Consider the following 17,417-nt stretch of genomic DNA (forward strand, 5'->3'; position numbering starts at 1 on the left):
ACCTTGTGCAGTCTTGAGTAAATGATAAATTGGGAGTTAATACCAGGGGAAATAATGTCAGATTTTAACAAGACTGGTGAAGCACAAGGAATTTAATACAGGAAGCCTACGTGTAAAAATACCAAAACCACCACCAAAACCTAAAATCCTGTGCTTGAGACAAGAGTCCTGATTTGTTGCCTGAAATTCACCCATGTGTAGAGGCACCTGTCCAAAGCTACATGACCTCTTATTTCCAAAGCTTATGCAACATCCAAGCAGTGCCCAGCCTTTATGAATGTCTCTGGGAGAAAACTACGGAGATTTGCAATTGCCTTTAGGGGCAGCAGAACTGTGACATTTTAAAAACACATATTACTTTTTCCCCTGAAAAATCTCTCTATAAAAGTAACAACTGATTCAAATAATCTTCTTTTTTCTGTCCTCTCACAGGTCGTGCAGGGGAACCATACTGAGAATCATGTTTTTAGCACACAGAATGCAGAAAGTGAAAATATACTTAAGGTGCTTTCAGGGAATTTTTTTAGTCATCAGGCAGCTTTAGGTTATTTGATCAGCTACACCTGGATCTTGTCTTGATGTAAAAACTTAAACAAATATTTTTGTCAGCAGAGAAGATGCCTCCAGTAACAAAAGGCACTTTTGATGCATTCTTTCCCTCTATGTTCCCATTTTTTTGTGTCAAATCCATACAGTCAGGAGATCTGGATATCCTTTCTTCACATTTTCAGCTAACTGCAGTGTGTAAAATAATGCCATGCCAAGATTATGTGTACCAAAGATACAGTATGATGAAAGCTGGGTCTGTAGAAAGATTTCTTAGGAAATGGCACTCTGCAAAGTTTAACAGATCTCTAGAACATCCTGTGTCAAACACAGTGTGCTGAGTTTGTCCCCCCTGCCAAAATATGGCTACTGTTAACTGTCTGAGTGGTAATTTCAGTGTCTTTTCTTCTCTTTCATCAGCTGAATGTCAAGATGATGTCTATATTTCATGTACATAAAGTGAATGGGGAAATTTTCTCTGTGGATACTTTTTCTGCTTTTTAATAAATTCTTCCTTTTGCCTGAAGAGAATTAGAAGCTGGCTTTTGACCTCCATTAATTTTTTTAATTTAATATTTCTCTGCATGCATTAAAAAATATTATTAACCATACTTTGCACTGCAACATTTCCATTTCCTCTTCCTCTGATGCTTTCTCATTTGCTGCAGCAGGTGTCCCATAAAGAACAGATTAGGAGAAGCAAAGGGAATAAATAGAGGAAGTTTGGGCCCATATCCCATGTCTTGCCCAAATACAGCGTTAGCATGTCTTTGTCGACCAGGCTGCTTTATAACTGACTGCTTCTCAAAGCAAAGCTATAATTATGAACTCAGGGTTGTTTGACAGCTTTCTAAAGGCAAATAGCACCATTTAAAATACTGTAAGTTAAAAGTGATCAGAAGTGTTTTCTGTCTGTGGTATCCTGGATAGCTATTGCATGTGCAGATGTTCAGGCAGGCTGTGCTCACTTCAACCACCTTGGTTTCTGCAGGGATGCTTCTAGCGCTGGTAAAGTCCCTTTAAGTGGCATCCTCAACATGCTGCCTTTAACACCACGATTCCTGCAGCAGATCTCCCAATTTATCCCCTAATGAGCAATCCAGCTCCGAAGGCGGCAGACGCTGAGCTTCGAGCGCGTCCCGATGCGCTGCAGGCGCGAACAACGGGCCCCTCTAGCGGCGGCGGGCGCGCACTGCAGCCCCGGCCCGGGCAGCGCCGGCCGCGGGGCAGCGAGCGCTCCCGAACGCCCCAGTGCGAGAGAGCGCGCAAGGCCAACGCCTTCTGCCTGGGGATGGCCACAACAGATAGGAGAAAAAACCATCCACCCTCCTACTTTTCACTCCCTTTGTGCTTCTCAAGGCACAGTGCCTATTTTGCCCCTGCCTCCTCGTCAATGCCTGTTCTTTTCTCTAAGGCTCTATGGGTATTGTACAATGCCAAGTACAGACATTGGTATTTCACAAAGAACCTGGAATAATAAGTAAAAGTAAAAAGAATATGTCCCTAGGCATGCAAAAAGACAATCCTTGCTTTTGGTACAATTTATATCAATGATTTTAACCTCTCTCTTTTTTTTTTTTTCTTTATATATATGTGGTGTATATATATATATATATGTATATATATATATATAAACCATATTTTATATAATAGATATTATATAAAATATGATATATCTTTTAAATATTATTTATACATCATATACAGATATTAAATATGTGTATATAATACATAAACAACACCTATTGTTTACATATATTGAATAATATATATTAATATATATTTATATGTATATAATAAATAATATTATATATATAAAAAATCTCATATTTTTAATGTTATTCTGCATATTTTCAAGTGAACAACACTGGATGACAAATTCGAACTTTTCGGTACCAAGCGTGTCTGTTCTCAGTTTTCTGGGCCCCTTAGAAGCAGCCTGTGGGCTGAAGATCCCTATTTACATTTTGCCACATAGATTGTTTGGATTCAGACAGTTAATGACTGGGAAATAATTGAAAAGTATTTAATGGAATTCAGCAACAATAAAGGATAATTTTGCATGAAAGTTTTATAAAGGTTATTGTCTGAGGAAATGGGTTCAGGGTACATTTACAAAGAAGAAATGGGAAATACAGAAATTAATAGAATAAAGTTAGGAAGGGAAAATCATGTGCAGAATGAATACACTCCTTGCCTCTTTTCAAAAAGCTCTTTCATTCTTTTCCTTCCTGGAACTCCTCTTTTTCTTTGTCAGCACTGGCTTTGCCTACATCCTTCAGCATTTGAACACATGCTTTTCATTCTGTGTTCTTGCAACATTTTCCTTGGCATTAGGTAAAGCTAGAGACAGTAACATCACTTGCTAAAAAGTTAAAAAAATAGATAACTTTGCTCACACCAGAGAAACTTGCATCAAAACAGGTAGTACACAGATGCTTCTCCAAAATAAAAAGCCTTGTTTTAGCTGACCAGTAAAATATCCCTTAGGTTTTCATGTCAGTTTTGTTGGCTGGTTCAAGAGCATATCTCGATCAGACACTTATGGGTTTTTGTTCCTATTGTGGCTCCTTAAGACCAACATTTTTCAGAGATTATGAGACATGATGAAAAAAGGCAGTGAATCTACTCTTATGACAAAACTTATGTGTAACAAATTATCCCCCAAGAGCTGGTGCTAAAGCCAGCTTAGTGTTCCAGAAAACACAAAATAAAGGCATTCAGTGCTCATTAAAGTGTCTGCTTCAGCCTTGTAACATGCAGCTTGTGAACAAAATTTTATTTCCTCTCCACTGAACTCAGAGAAGGACACAGGAAAATTGGAGGCATCTAAAGCCTGTAGAATGCCTAATTTTTATAGACTACTGTATACTCAAAATGAACTGTTAATAATGCATTTACTCCCAAATGCATCCAGTAGATGCATGTTCTGGAGCACCTCTTCAGGAGCATGTCACTGCTCATTCTATACGCAGGGGCCTTCTGAAGGAGGAAAAACTGGAAGCATGCAATACTAAAGCCAGTTATTTGTCAAATTAGCCATAGAAAACTTTGGGGTTGTAAGACAATGAATATGAAGTAAAAGTAATGAGAATTCCCAAGTGATATGAATATAGAAAGGATGTGTTTTGACAAACAGATGAGTTTTATGAATTTATGCCATCTTAACTGGGGAATGGCATAGATTTACTGGTCTAAAAGGTCTGGTTCAACCCAGACTTCAGTGAACCATTTTGCTGGGTCTATCCCAAATGTTTGAGAACACACACACACACACACACACACACACACACACACACACACGTGAAAGTGTCTTCTGAGAAGAGGGGTGTTACAAAAAATCCAAAATCTGAATGTAGGTTTATGTATTATTTATATTTCCCCATTTGATTTTGTCCTTAAGTTTTGTTTATGCCAGAGAATATACACATGAATGGTCTGTGATTTTCCCATTGACTCTAGGGTCATGATGGTCTCCACTGAACTGACTATCACATACTATTTTTCTACAAATCTCATCATGATAAACTGCAATGATGCTTTTTAAGATCTCATGGTATGACATGCTAACAAGTGTCGTGGCAAATCTAAATGGCAGTGTCATTGGCAGGATACTTCATAACAGCAACCCTGTGCTGTCAGAGGATCCTTCCTTCCTTCCTTCCTTCCTTCCTTCCTTCGCTTCCTTCCTTCTTCCCCTTTTCCTTCCTTCCTTCCTTCCTTCCTTCCTTCCTTCCTTTCTTCCTTCCTTCCTTCCTTCCTTCTTCTTCCTTCCTTCCTTCCGTCCTCCTTCCTTATTCCTTCCTTCCTTCCTTCCTTCTGTCCTTCCGTCCTTCCTTCCTTCCTTCCTCCTCCTTCCTTCTTCCTTCTTCCTTCCCTTCCTTCCTTCTTCCTTCCTTCCTTTCCTTCCTCCTTCCTTTCCTTACCTTCCTTCCTTCCTTCCTTCCTTCACCTTCCCCTTCCTTCCCCTTCCTTCCTTCCTTTCCACAGAAAAAACAAAATATGACAAGTCCTTCCCTGTCCTAATCCCCTTCCTTCCTTCCGTTTCCTTCCTTCCTTCCTTCCTTCCTATCCTATCCTTCCTGTCCGTTCCATCTTAGACTCCTTGCCTTCCCTACTTCCTAACCTTCCTTCCTCCTTCCCTTTCCCTTCCTCTCCCTTCCTTCCTCATCCCCTTCTGTTCCGTCCTTCCTTTCCTTCCTTCCTTCCCGCCTATTACCGAGTTCCTTCCTCCTCTCCTTCCTGGGCTCCTATCCTTCCTTCGCGTTCCGTGATACCATTTCGCTTTCCTTCCTACTCCTTCCTTCCTTCCTTCCTTCCTTCCTTCCATTCCTTCCTACCCTCCCTCCCTCCCTCCAAAAGCCCTGCCCCTCCCATCCCACTCCCCCTCCCTCCTCCCTCCATCCCTCCCTCCCTCCCTCCCTCCCTCCCTTCCCCCTTCTCTTAGCTCATTTCTCCTTACTACAGGTACTTCCATATAACTTTTGTTCCTGCAGTAGCACCTTCAAAACCAGAGCATTAATACTCACACAAAATTTCAGTGTAGAGTGACTTCCCAGTACAGGTGCAGCTTTGTGATAGGGACCCCTTTCAATGAAGATCTGTAAGTCTGAGACAAACTGTATTATTTGGAAGAAAAATAGAAATAAATAGAAAAAGAGCAGGTTTTAAAATTTGTCTGTCAGACACTGGTTACATTGTGGATTCCAGCCAGATGATTCATTGTCTCCATTTTTCTTCTGTAATTCCCACAACTGCACCAAATATCTGAAAACCACTTCATTCTGGTTTTACACTCATAAAAGGGATTGTCTCTCTAAGGAATCCTTTTTGTTTCAAGAAATCACACTAAAGCTTAATATTAGTAGTTACTGAAACACTTCTGAGTCCAGTTAAATCACAGACCAAAAGAATTCAATGTCTTATCTATAAGAGATAGCTCTGAACTGAAGTGACTGCAGATATACTCTACAGCTGTGGAGAAAAGATCCGACATCAGTCCAAGATCAAATTAGAGATAACATCATATCTGTATGAGGAAATAAAAGAAATACAAATCCTTGAAGGGCAGGTGTAAATGGGATAAGCCCAAATCCTGTAAGACTAAGAGAATGCAAAAGATTCAAAGTCAAGAGCCAAAATTTAGGGTTTGTATACCAGAAAAGTATCACTTTATATATCATAACCACATGTGAGACAACATTAGTTGGGAAGATTTGACTTCAGTGTTTAGTCAAAGAGCTGATATATTTAAAAAACAAAAACAAGAAGAAATTCAAGAGTAACACTAAATCAAACTTATAATTGTAGCAATATGAAAGTTATGGGTAAGGCAAATACTATTGAGAATCTTGTATGTGAAAATGAAACTAGGAAATCCACCTTTTGTGGACAAATCAAAGCCAATGCTAGAAATCACATGTGCCATCAGAGATATACATGTAAATTTAAGTCCTATATGTCTACAATAGTGTTTGTGTGCTTAGAAGCAGCAAATTCATCTATAAATTGGAGCAGTAAACTAGAGAAGCCAGTAAAATAGAAGCCTGAAACTCAGAATAAAAATAGATCAGTTTTCTTATCCTCTAATAGGTAGAAATCCTGGAAGGGTAGAAGAAAGGCAAGGGTCCTGCTGTGAGCATGAGGCAGGCTCCATAGATATCTGATGAAGGTAATTGTTAGTATACTAATGAACCATTTGTGCCTGAAGGACTGATTTTGGAAAAGTTGAAGCTGTTTATTATATTAAGCAGAACTCTATAAAGCCTGTAGGGATTCTGCTGACAGCAAGCAGAGGATCTCAGCATCTTTATTCCATTCATGTCTTCATAAATCCACTGTTGAGACTAAAACAAATTACATACCCAGAAAAGATTTTAGGAGCTTTTTTTGCAACTGGATGGGAGGATCAGTGGTACCTGTTTGTTGTTTTGTTTAATCTGTTCATGACAACTTACAGTGCTGGCAGCTGCAACACACTAATTCTATGAAACCTGGGTTCCTAAAAGGTTTCACATTTATCTAGAACATTTCATTTATTAAAACAATTTATTTTAGAAAATTTCTATACTAATCAACTCAGGTCTAATTGATCTTGGATTCTAAACAAGACATCAATATGCTGGAAGTCCTTCACCACTTGGTACCATACCAATAGAATAATTTTTCTATTTTTCTAGATACTAGCAATAGAAATGTTGAGTGATGTTGGACTGACAACAAATCTTATAGGAAGTACAGCACTAATATGGCAATAAGAATTTGACATTTCCTCAAAAATACCCATCTTATCTAAATCCTATGAATACCCTTAACCCTGGAAATAAATAAAAAGACCATCTAAGAAGATGAAAAACTGTGGTTAGTCCTCTTGGTATGTCCAATAAGCAGCTTTTTTATTACATTCAACAGGAGACTACTTATTTTACCTGGTTTGCCTTCGAATACTCACATCTTTAATGAATTCTATTTCCTTACTGTAGAATCATAGAATTGTTTAGGCTGGAAAAGACCTCTAAGGTCATCTAGTCCAACCATTAACCCAGCACTGCCAATTCCACTGCCACATCACGTCCCTCAGTGCTACACCTACACCTTATAAATACCTCTAGGGAAAGCCACTCTACCACTTACTTCCCTGTGCAGCCTGTTCCAGGGCTTGAGAGCACCTTTGGTGAAGGAGTTTTTCCTAATATCCAATCTAAACTTCCCATGGTGCAATTTGAAGCCATTTTCTCTTGTCTTATTGCTTGTTGCTTGGGAGGGTTCCTTATAATGTGTATTTCAGTTTGTTTCCACACTTTTCTCATATTTTGGCCCAAAACTGCTGCTACACTTCTATAGTTACACTTACTTTCTAAGTAAATTCTCCTACTTTATAGGAGGTATATACAAATAGGTATATTTGATTTGAAAGCTCACGTTCAAATTTATATTCCAGTCAAATTTATGTTCTGGTGCCCTTGCTAGCTTCCCTCTGTGCTTGTGCTGTAAAATTATGTCTGAAGCATCTGCTGGTTCTCCTTGAGCTTTGTTCTCTGCATCACTAGTACTACTCTAGTACCTCAAAAAAGACTCTAGTCTTTTTTAAAATCTTTTGGTTTTTAAAATCTTTTGGTTTTCAAAATCTTTTGTGCTACCCCATCCCAAGCATTTTAAACTCTACCATTCCATGCTAATCCTTACCTCTGTTGATTGAAGCATTTTCAGGAAGTCCATCCCTCATAGTTATGTTTTTCCATGTAGAAAATTGTCTCAGAAATGCACTCATGGACTTGCTGGGCAGCTTGAGTTCTGACATACCAGTTTTGCAATAGGTTCTTTGGTAGTTGAATGGTCTTTTACTTGCACATTATGGTATAACAAAAATGCCCCTTTTTGTGGGGCATGTATGAGAAACAGCAATCCCAGCCTTGGTAGCATACTGTGGTGGATGGATCTTGGCTGGGTACTGGGTGCCCACTAAGCCATTCTATCAGTCTCCTCCTGAGCAGGGTGGGGCAGGAGCTCCACCTCATGGGTGGAGACAAAGGCAGTTTAATACAGCAAAAGCTAAGTCTGTGTGCAGAAGCAAAAGAAAGCCAAGAATTTATTCTCTGCTTCTCATCAGCAAGTCTTGTCCAAATACTTCCTGGGTATTCAGTACATTTAATGGTGGTTCTGGAAGACAAACGTCATAATAATGAAAGCCCCTCTTCCTCCTTCCTTCTCTTAGATTTTCTATCTGAGCAGACACCATAAGTCATGGAATATCCTTTGGCCCCTGGCTATGCCCCATCCCAAGATCTTGCCCACCCCACCTCAGCCTTCTGGTGAGAAGCCTGTTGGAGAGACAGCCCCGATGCTGTGGGAGCACTGCTCAGGAGTATCCAGAACACTGGAGTGCTACCAACACCTTTCTAGACCCCAATGCATGGCACAGAGACATGAGGGCTGCTGTGGAGAAAATTACCTCCATCTCAGGCAGAACTAGTACACATATACTGACATTCAAATGGAAAAGAAAGGAAAATTATTTCTGATTGATGTTGTAGAGAAAATCAGACCATATTTGCCTTTTATAAAATCTACAGTCTAATCCATATCCAATTTGGCTTGAATCTGAATTTGGTAACAGTGTCTTCAAAATGATCAGTGTGTATTCTATGTTCTTGGATAGTGATTAAGCTTGCAAGCAAAAACATTCTAAATTCTACTTCTGACATTTATTAAAAGCCAAGGATATTACTGAAGTCCTGACATACATGATCCTTCAGTCCTTAAATTGCTAAAAATCACTCTAATAAGATTCATGACTTACATCAGCATTGTAATTATTGGTGCTAATTTTCCTCAGACCTGCTATTGACAAAGTATATGGACCAAATTAACCTCTGCAATCAGTTAGATTCCTTCACTCTGTTTCTGTGAAAGTGGATATGAACCATGCTGTAATGTATCTCATAAATGGGCATTTGTCAGAAAGAGTTTGCAGTTTAAGCACTGGCTGACAGTTTTAGACTTAGAAAAATTGGAGTAGATCCATGGATTCAGTTTAAGTTTTTAAAGTAACAGTAATTGAGGCTCATAATTGTAGTATTGAGTACAAAGAGAAAAAGAGAAGCATATGTGCACACAAACAGAACAGTTGTTGTTGAATCTTAGATCTGCTAAAGCAGTTACCTTGAACAAAAGTTAACAGCTCTAGCTAGCAAGGCATTTTACAACCTCTTTGTCCTTCACTTAGTCCTGACTAGAGACTGGGAGAAGATACCAGCTGATGTTATAGCTCAGTGGAAGAAAATATTAGGTAGAATAAATAGCAGAAAACCTTCTCTGATTTTGCCTCAGTACAGAGCATATCCACACAAACAAAACATTGATTTGTTTGTTTGTTTGTTTGGTTGGTTGATTGGTTTTGAGGGTTTTTTTCCCAAAGCAAAAACAATACAAGGAAGGATTCCAAGGCATTTCCTAAAAGGAAAACATATTTTTTAAATCTTACAGACTTCTTCCTTAATTACCTCTAAGAAAGCCTATCATCTAAAAAGAGGAAGTGGCTGTATATAGGCACTAAATTATTTTTAATTCTTTCCCAAACAGATATATGCTTAGGTGACATATTCACAAGTAGCAGAATTTATGGCACTCCTCCAGTACTTCTGTTGACCTGGCTAACCCATCATTATGCACTCTTCAGTTATTTCACAATAATTTTCCCTCAGAGGTTCTAGTCTACCAATAATAACAGGTTTACAGGGTTTGATTCCTTTAGATAAGAGTGATTTCTTCAGATATGGGATTCTGTGTTTAGATTTCACCTAAATTCATTAAGAAATAATTTTAAAATGCAAACAGGACAAACACTAGGCACAATCTTTCTGTGGAGCCAGCAGCAATGGGTTACTTAACTCTCATTTTGATAACTGCTTCTCCTGCAGCTGTGCTTCAGTCTGCCTTTAAACTGCTAATGCAAGACTACATACATTCACTTTTGGTGACAGTATGAGAAATGGAATATATAAACCTGCTTTCAGCAGAGAATTTGCCATAAGGGTCTTAAGACTTCATTGGCTATTTTGTAAGTTCAAATAGTTTGTGAACAGAAAAACCCTTTCAAAGCCCTTTTCCTGACTCCAACCCAATTGTCTAATGCCAAATGTAGTTCTAATCAACTTCATTTTTACCCCCTTTTTCATACCTGAAATCTAAAGAAAATGAGGACAACAGTAGAAAGAATTCATTATATACATATTAGTGCTCTGAAGTCAGGAAACAGGATTAATCATACCCAAAATAACCAGAAGAAAATGTGTTTATAATCCCTGTACATTCTCATTAGCCACTTGAAACCAGTCTCTGGAAATCTCTAATTGGGGAAGAAATTCTATACAAAATCTTTGCCCCTGAATTGACTGAATCAGGGCTCTAGGGGAAAAGCAACATGATTAGCTTTGGCAGTTAGACCCAGCTGAAGGCCTGACTAAGAAAACAGATTCCCTTAAAGAATATTGCTGCTCTTGGCCTAACTCAGAGCACACCTCTAACTGTGGGATTGGCGACCCTACAGAAATTATGAATCTTATCCAGTGTGATTTTGAGTCCAAGGACAAGGGCTCAGAGGCTGATTTCTGCCTTTCTGTTCCTATGAGGATTACGATAACCAGAGTTATTTATTAACAACTTTCTCCTTATTTTAGCATAGACTTCAGATATCTAAATCCTCAGGGGGGTTTTCCTAGTTTTTAAGAAGAAACCTTTCCCTGTTTTTTCCCCTCTAACATGCTAGTCCTCATGGTTGGTCCTGCTGTAGTAACCTCTTAATCTGACCAGAGTGTAACTATGAAATTTAGGAGGTGAAAACTGCACAGAAGGAATTTGACTACACAGATAGAATTGGAAACTCCATCTCCATTCTCAGCAACTCTCTGGAAAGTTCTGTAGGTTCTGTGCTCAGTCAAAGAAACCTGTGTTGGCAGCTGAATGTCACTGACCACACCTTTTGTGATGGCTGTGTTGGCCTGACAGAAAATGAAAAATCTACTGAAATTATCGAAATGGAGCCAACCAAAGTCCAGGGAGTGCAGCACCAGTCTTGTCCTCCTGTTCTATTCTGCTGTTCTATTCTGCCTTCACAGTGATGGTAAAACACACAAGAAGCTGTGGAGGAAAAACTGGAGAGGAGATCTAGGAGAGGAGTGGAGGACAAAGCTGAGTGAGTCCACCACAAGTTAACAGTGCAAATGCTCCATATGGATTAATAATGGTGAAGTGGGATGGTTTTGAAGAATCCTCCTGGGATGAAAAAGCTGTGTAGAGAGGGCAAAGTCAGGGTAAGGACAAAAAATGAAAAATATCATCTCTGAAGACAGTTGAGTAAAAGCAGAGCTGGGACACAGGGCCAACTTCGAAAGTTTGTAAAAGTGACGCCTGAAAAAAAAAATAAGAAAGCTAAAGGGGCACCAAAGGAACAGAGAACACTTCCATTAGCTCTCTTATAATGTGAAAATCAGAATAGCTATATATTCTGGCCAGGCAAATGTATGCAAATGTATGTAAATGTCATGCAGATTGTATCTTCAGCTTTTTTGATGCCCAATGTAGTCAGGTTTATAATATAGTTATCCAGAGGAATCAGTGAATTCTTGCTGGCGAGGCAGAAGCTTTTGGGTATGGATGGAGATCAAGTAGTTTTTCTTCCAATTCTACTTTAATGACTGAAGCCGAGTGGATAACTCTGAATTAGGCCATGTGCTAACTGGAAATCATCTGTAAAAAGGATCAGAGAAGCCATGTATCTATGCATTGAAATAAAGGGATATATGTCTTCTACTAGGAATCCCAAACTAAGAGATAGTTGATATAAATCTCACTTTAATTTTTGTGATTCATTTAAGGAATCACCAGGGATTTGGGGAAAATCTATCCAAAGTTGAATATCTGTATCATGCAAAATTAGCTAATATATATATTACATTCATAAAAAATATTTTTTTACAAGCTGATAGTATATACTGGGCAGTGCAAACCATACTGTAGTCTATACTGGATTTCTATTTAATTATTTTATTTTTCTGTTTAAGTATTATTACCTAAGTTATCATATTGCATATGGCTTTTTGATGAGTCCTGAAAAGACAACTGAATGCCAGCACCTGCCCTTCAACAGACAAAGAGGCTCAAAGACAGGGGAGGGAAGAAGATAACAGTGGCTACTGTTTGTGGAACATTCCCAAGCATTTTTTGCAAATACTTGCTCAAATGAATGAGCTGTAATTAACTATTCACATCCTTTTTGTGTTTGCTTTCCACAAATATTCCAGCATATTGGTTTATTGGCATGAATGATCAATGCAGTGATGACTTTGCATTTGTAATTATTATTATTTTTACTAGCAGGCAGATTCTGAGAGATATCCTCAACCAATTAGGAAAAAACCACATGACTGATACATCCAATAGCAAAAGTCCCTTCTGAATTTCTAATATCAGATACTTTGATTAAACTGCCATCCAATAACCTGCATAGGAAAAATATTTATAGAAATTATTTAGCAAAAAAAATCAGATAATTGCATGTGAAAATTACAAATAGAAAATGAAGCAAAAGGCCCCTCATCACAAATGAATTATAATGTACCCATTTCTGTTGCTGATATATGACTTTCTCTGGTATTTCAGGCACATAACCACGTTTTATAGAAACCTGAACTGCCCAGCAACTGGGTGACTCAAGGTAATTTAATGACTGTATTTCAACACAACATCCAGAAAGTAAAGTGCAACCAACAGTTAAGTTCAGCCCTGATGGTATCAGGGAAGTCTGAGTTAAGCTGTAACATGCTATTTCACCTTGGCTGAATCTTCATCATCTTATCTTTATCTAACAGGGCCCCACCACCTGACAGAAAAAGTTAAGGTGCTGGACTGAGAAGCAGTGGTTTCATGTGTAAAACAAGCTTTGCATTGGTGAATTTATAATTACAGAAAACATTCATTTTTCTGTTCTACTTACAGAGGAATGTCTCAGAGAGGAGGAAATGCAGTGCCCCATTTTGGAGGATATGTTTTCCTAGCTAACAGCAGCACATTGCAGTTTCCTCTGGAGATGCAGCACATCCCAGGAGCAATCCCTGTACCAGCCCCATTTCAGACTGCTCAATACCACACATCAAGGGAGTTTCAGATAAATTCTGTAAGTGCTGGGGGTTTTTTAAGTTTTATTTTACCCCTCTCATTATCAAATCTGTAGCTGTCTCAGGAAGTTTTGTCACGTCTACCTTCTCTTCATTATGGAGCAGCAGTATTCTCCCAATTGTAAAGGTTGCACCTAGCTTTTAAAGTCCTATATTTGCCCTTCTTTAACTTTGGCTTAGAAGTTGGTTTGGCCTTAAAATTTCCATACTTTGAAGGAAATGAAGGATAATTAATTTTCTTCAAACAGTGTATAATCAAACTATTTTTAATTTAGAGGTCAATTAAAAATTACCCAGATTGAAAATTTACTTATTTAATATTTTGCTACCTCTAACTCAAAGGCTGCTTATTATAACCTCTTAAAACTTTTCCTGCACTTAGATTCTTTTGATAACTCTCATGCTTCTTAATTAAACATAAACCCCCCAAACTGCAATTTTGAGAGTGTAGTGTATTTTCCCTGCAGATTACCTTTGGCCATATTCTTGTGCTTTTATTTCAGCAGATACTTTTGATTTCTGTTGGATTCAGTAAGAAAAAGATATTGGTTCATTGGTTCATTCTGCAAGAACAAGTATGTTTCTTGAGAAGAAATAGTAAGGTATCTTCACCATATGTGCAACTAGAACAAAAAGATAAATTGTCCAATTTTTAATGGTTTTTTGAAAATGGAAGTGTGGTGGGTTGACCTTCACTCAATGCCATATGCCCCTCCCCACCAAGCCTTATCCCCTACCCCTTCCCAGCTGGACAGGGAAGAGAAAATAAGATGGAAAATGACTCATAGGTTGAGATAAGGCAATTTACTAAAGCAAAAGCAAAAGCTGAGTGCACAAAGCAGAGAGAAAAAACAACATTTTGTCTCCTACCCATCAGCAAATGATGTCGAGCCACTTCCTGGGAAGCAGGGCTTCAGCACGTGCAGTGGCTGCTCCAGAAGGAAAATATTGTAAATAATGACTGCCCCCCTTTCCTGCTCCCTGCCCTAGCTGTTACATGTGAGCTGATGTCATATGCTGTGGATGTCCCTTTGGTTGATTTGGATCAGCTGTCCTGGTTGTGTCCCTTCCCAGCATCTTGCCCAGCACTAACCTAGTGATGGGGGGAATGCTGACAGACAGCACTGATGCTGTGCCTGCTCAGCAGTACCCAAAACACCCGTGTGTTATCAACACCTTTCCAGCTAGCAGTGAAAAGCACAGCACTGTGAAGGCTACTAGGGGAAAATAAGCTGCATCTCAGCCAGACCCAGTACAGACTGCCAGGCAGATCCTGTAAAAATAAGTAAGGGTTTTATTTATCATGAGGTTCTCTGCATTAGGATATCAACCCATGTCAGTAATGGGCTCCTGGAATGAGCCTTTTGATCATTCCCATTTACCAAACCTGCCTGGGTCCTGTTCTGTCAGGAGTCCTGGCTGGAATTAGTCCTAAGGAAGGACCTGAGAAATGCAATGTGAATGCCAGGTACTCAGTGCCTGCTGCTGCTTCTCATAGGTCTGCCCTAGTTGTATCCCTCATTTCCCTTGACGAAGCCAGAAGACTACAGAACCCTGTGGAAGGTGGAAGCAGCTGCCACAAGACCAGCAGCACATGCAGCATTGGGAGAACACAGGGAAGCACTTCACCCAAGGGCTCAAGCTAGCAGTCAGAAAAAGCAGGCAATTAACAAGTAAAGTTAAAAGGGTATAAAAAAAAAAAATGTATTACTGATGGGATGGAGAAGGAATGTTTTAACTAAATCAGAAACAAATGAAATCCTTCAAATGGCACAGACCCAGATCTTGACCAGGACTGCAAAATTGTCAATCACTATGCAGGAAAAACAGAAGTATTCATCATTAGCATGATGTATTCATCTCCTAAAGTGATTAATTAAGTATTTTCTATTCTATTAGTAACTGGGAAGGATGTGGAACAAAAACCATTAAGCATTTTAGAATGTACTGCACCCAATAACTTGCACCCAGTAGTATTAAAGAATTGGTTTAGGAGCTCTCTGAATATTAATGTTGATTTTGAATAAATCTTTATTTCCGGCGAAAATGTTCCACTGTACTAGTAAAGAGTGCTGCCCTTTTTAAAAGAGTGAAATGAGATGACATGAGGAGCTAAAGGCTACTTAGTCTAATATCAGCTTCTCTTAAAACCATGGAAGGTCTTGAATGGACACAATCAGTAAAAAAGTTCAGATTTTAGCATAAATAATGCCAGTTACTGTGGTTTTATGGAAAATAGATCTTTTCAAGGAAATGTGCTAACATTTTTTCATAAGATCAGCTAAGTCTGGGTGATAAATTGTTGACATAATATACTTACATTTCTGTGATTAATTTCACCACGTTTGTTATATTACAAATTTTAAAAATAGCACTGTATAGACTCAGTACAGATCAGTGTAAGAAACTAATGAAATAGGTTAAAAATCTCCTAATGCATAAAGCACAGTTAGGAATTACAAGTGGGATCCAATATAAAATGAAGGCATTTGTAACTATTGCATAGAACTTTAGAAATCATCTGGAATTAATCTTATGTGATACTTTGTATTCTCCAGGACTCTAGGATGATTATGATGGAGGTGCTCAGAGAAACTTAAGGGTAGGAATGTCTGAAAATCTGTGACACATTAGCCCTCCCTAACGGAGTTTGGCTGAAATAAAGGCTGGTTCTATCTGTTGTTACCCCTGAAAATTCTGGGTACCTCTATGCCTGTCTAGCACTCTCTTTATGAATTCGCTTCAATCCTTGGCCCTAAAGATTTTCTCATTTTCAGATTCTTACTGCAAAGTATATGGAACAGGGTATCTCTTTTCCATTTTTCTCTTTCTAGTTGCTTTGCCTCTCCTTTTGTGTGTGAGTTCTATAAGACATACATTCACTTTAGCCTTCATTGCAGTTTGTAAATTTGACATCCATTTTTTCATGGTCAACAGCCCCAGTGACTTCCATCTTTTTTCATAAGAGCACTTTTTAATGCTCTTGATCATTCCCATTGTCCTTCACTGAACCCTCTCTAAATCAGCATTATTGTTTATAAGATGGAGTCACTGGTACTGCACACAGTATTTCAGATCAGACTATAGCATTGGCAGTTTAATCCTTTCTCTATTAGTTCTCATTCTTTATGCATCTTAATATGTTTGCTTATCTTGTACAGCTGCACATTAAGCAGAAGTCTTTACTGAAGTAATTTACAAGGATAACTAGGTCCCTTTCTAAAGTTGGTACGCTAATTTAGAGCTCTGTGAGGTGTTGAGTAATTCATATTTTTTCCACCTGGTATACCTTACTTTGCTTTTGTTGATAATTCATTTGTCAGAGTGAGTAGGTCACACAGTTCTGTTTGCTTCAGAACTTGCACACAAACATCTCTGAACTTATGCTGAACTATTTTTTATCCCTTGCAAATTTTGCTGCCTCGCAGCAATTCCCACTTCCTAGATGATTAATAAATAAGTGGATGAGCAGAAACCTTGGGGCCCACTGCTGTTATCCTTTGACATGATGAAATTGACCATTTAATCCTGCCCTTCACCTCCTTTTCCTCCACCACTTCTTGATCCATCACTACTTAGCTTCCTTCATAGCTTCTTGCAAAGAATTTTGTCAGTGGCCCAGAGAGGTTAGAATAAATTATGCTAGCTGCTCTTCTTTATTAACATTTAAGCAGTTCTAGGAGATTAGCACAACAATATTTCCCTCTGCAGGAACTGTGCTGATTGGCCCCTATTTGGTCATGGTCTCCCAAGAGTTTTGCTACTTTGTTTTAGATTATTATTTCAACTAATTCATAGTGTTCACCCATAAGGTTTCCTGGTCTATCATTCCTCAAAACACCCAAAACCTCTTTGAATATCTAATTTAAAGACCATTTCCATATTCATTCTGGTGTTCTTCCATGTATTTATCCATTACCTGCAGGTAGTAATGTATCTTTAATGGTGGAGTTTCCAAGTAATGGTTTGATGGTAAAACTAAAACTGATGAGTCAAGCTGTAAGCACCTAAGAATGTGGCTTTTGGGTAGATAAGCAGAGTACAAGCAGTTTGTAATAGGAAGTGCTATTGACAATAAATATATAATTCCTTACTCCTCTTGTTACTGTAAGTACTTTGGTACCTGGGCCCAGACTTCAGAGAGAACAAAGAGGCTGAGACACAGACTCATACATTAAGGTTTGAAACAAAAAGCAC

General features: G+C 38.6%; 1 protein-coding gene across 1 annotated transcript in view; it reads right to left on the minus strand.

Moving 5' to 3' along the window:
- Positions 1 to 2,003: 2,003 nt before the first annotated feature.
- LOC103826148 (cytosolic beta-glucosidase-like) overlaps positions 2,004 to 17,417 on the minus strand; it is a 149,638-nt gene continuing 134,224 nt past the window's right edge. Inside the window, exon 4 of the mRNA XM_050974080.1 lies at positions 2,004 to 2,014. Within this exon, the coding sequence (XP_050830037.1) occupies positions 2,004 to 2,014 (11 nt within the window). The remainder of the gene's footprint in view (positions 2,015 to 17,417) is intronic.

This window comes from Serinus canaria, chromosome 4 (genome assembly GCF_022539315.1).
Source record: "Serinus canaria isolate serCan28SL12 chromosome 4, serCan2020, whole genome shotgun sequence".
Taxonomy (NCBI): Eukaryota; Metazoa; Chordata; class Aves; order Passeriformes; family Fringillidae; genus Serinus; species Serinus canaria.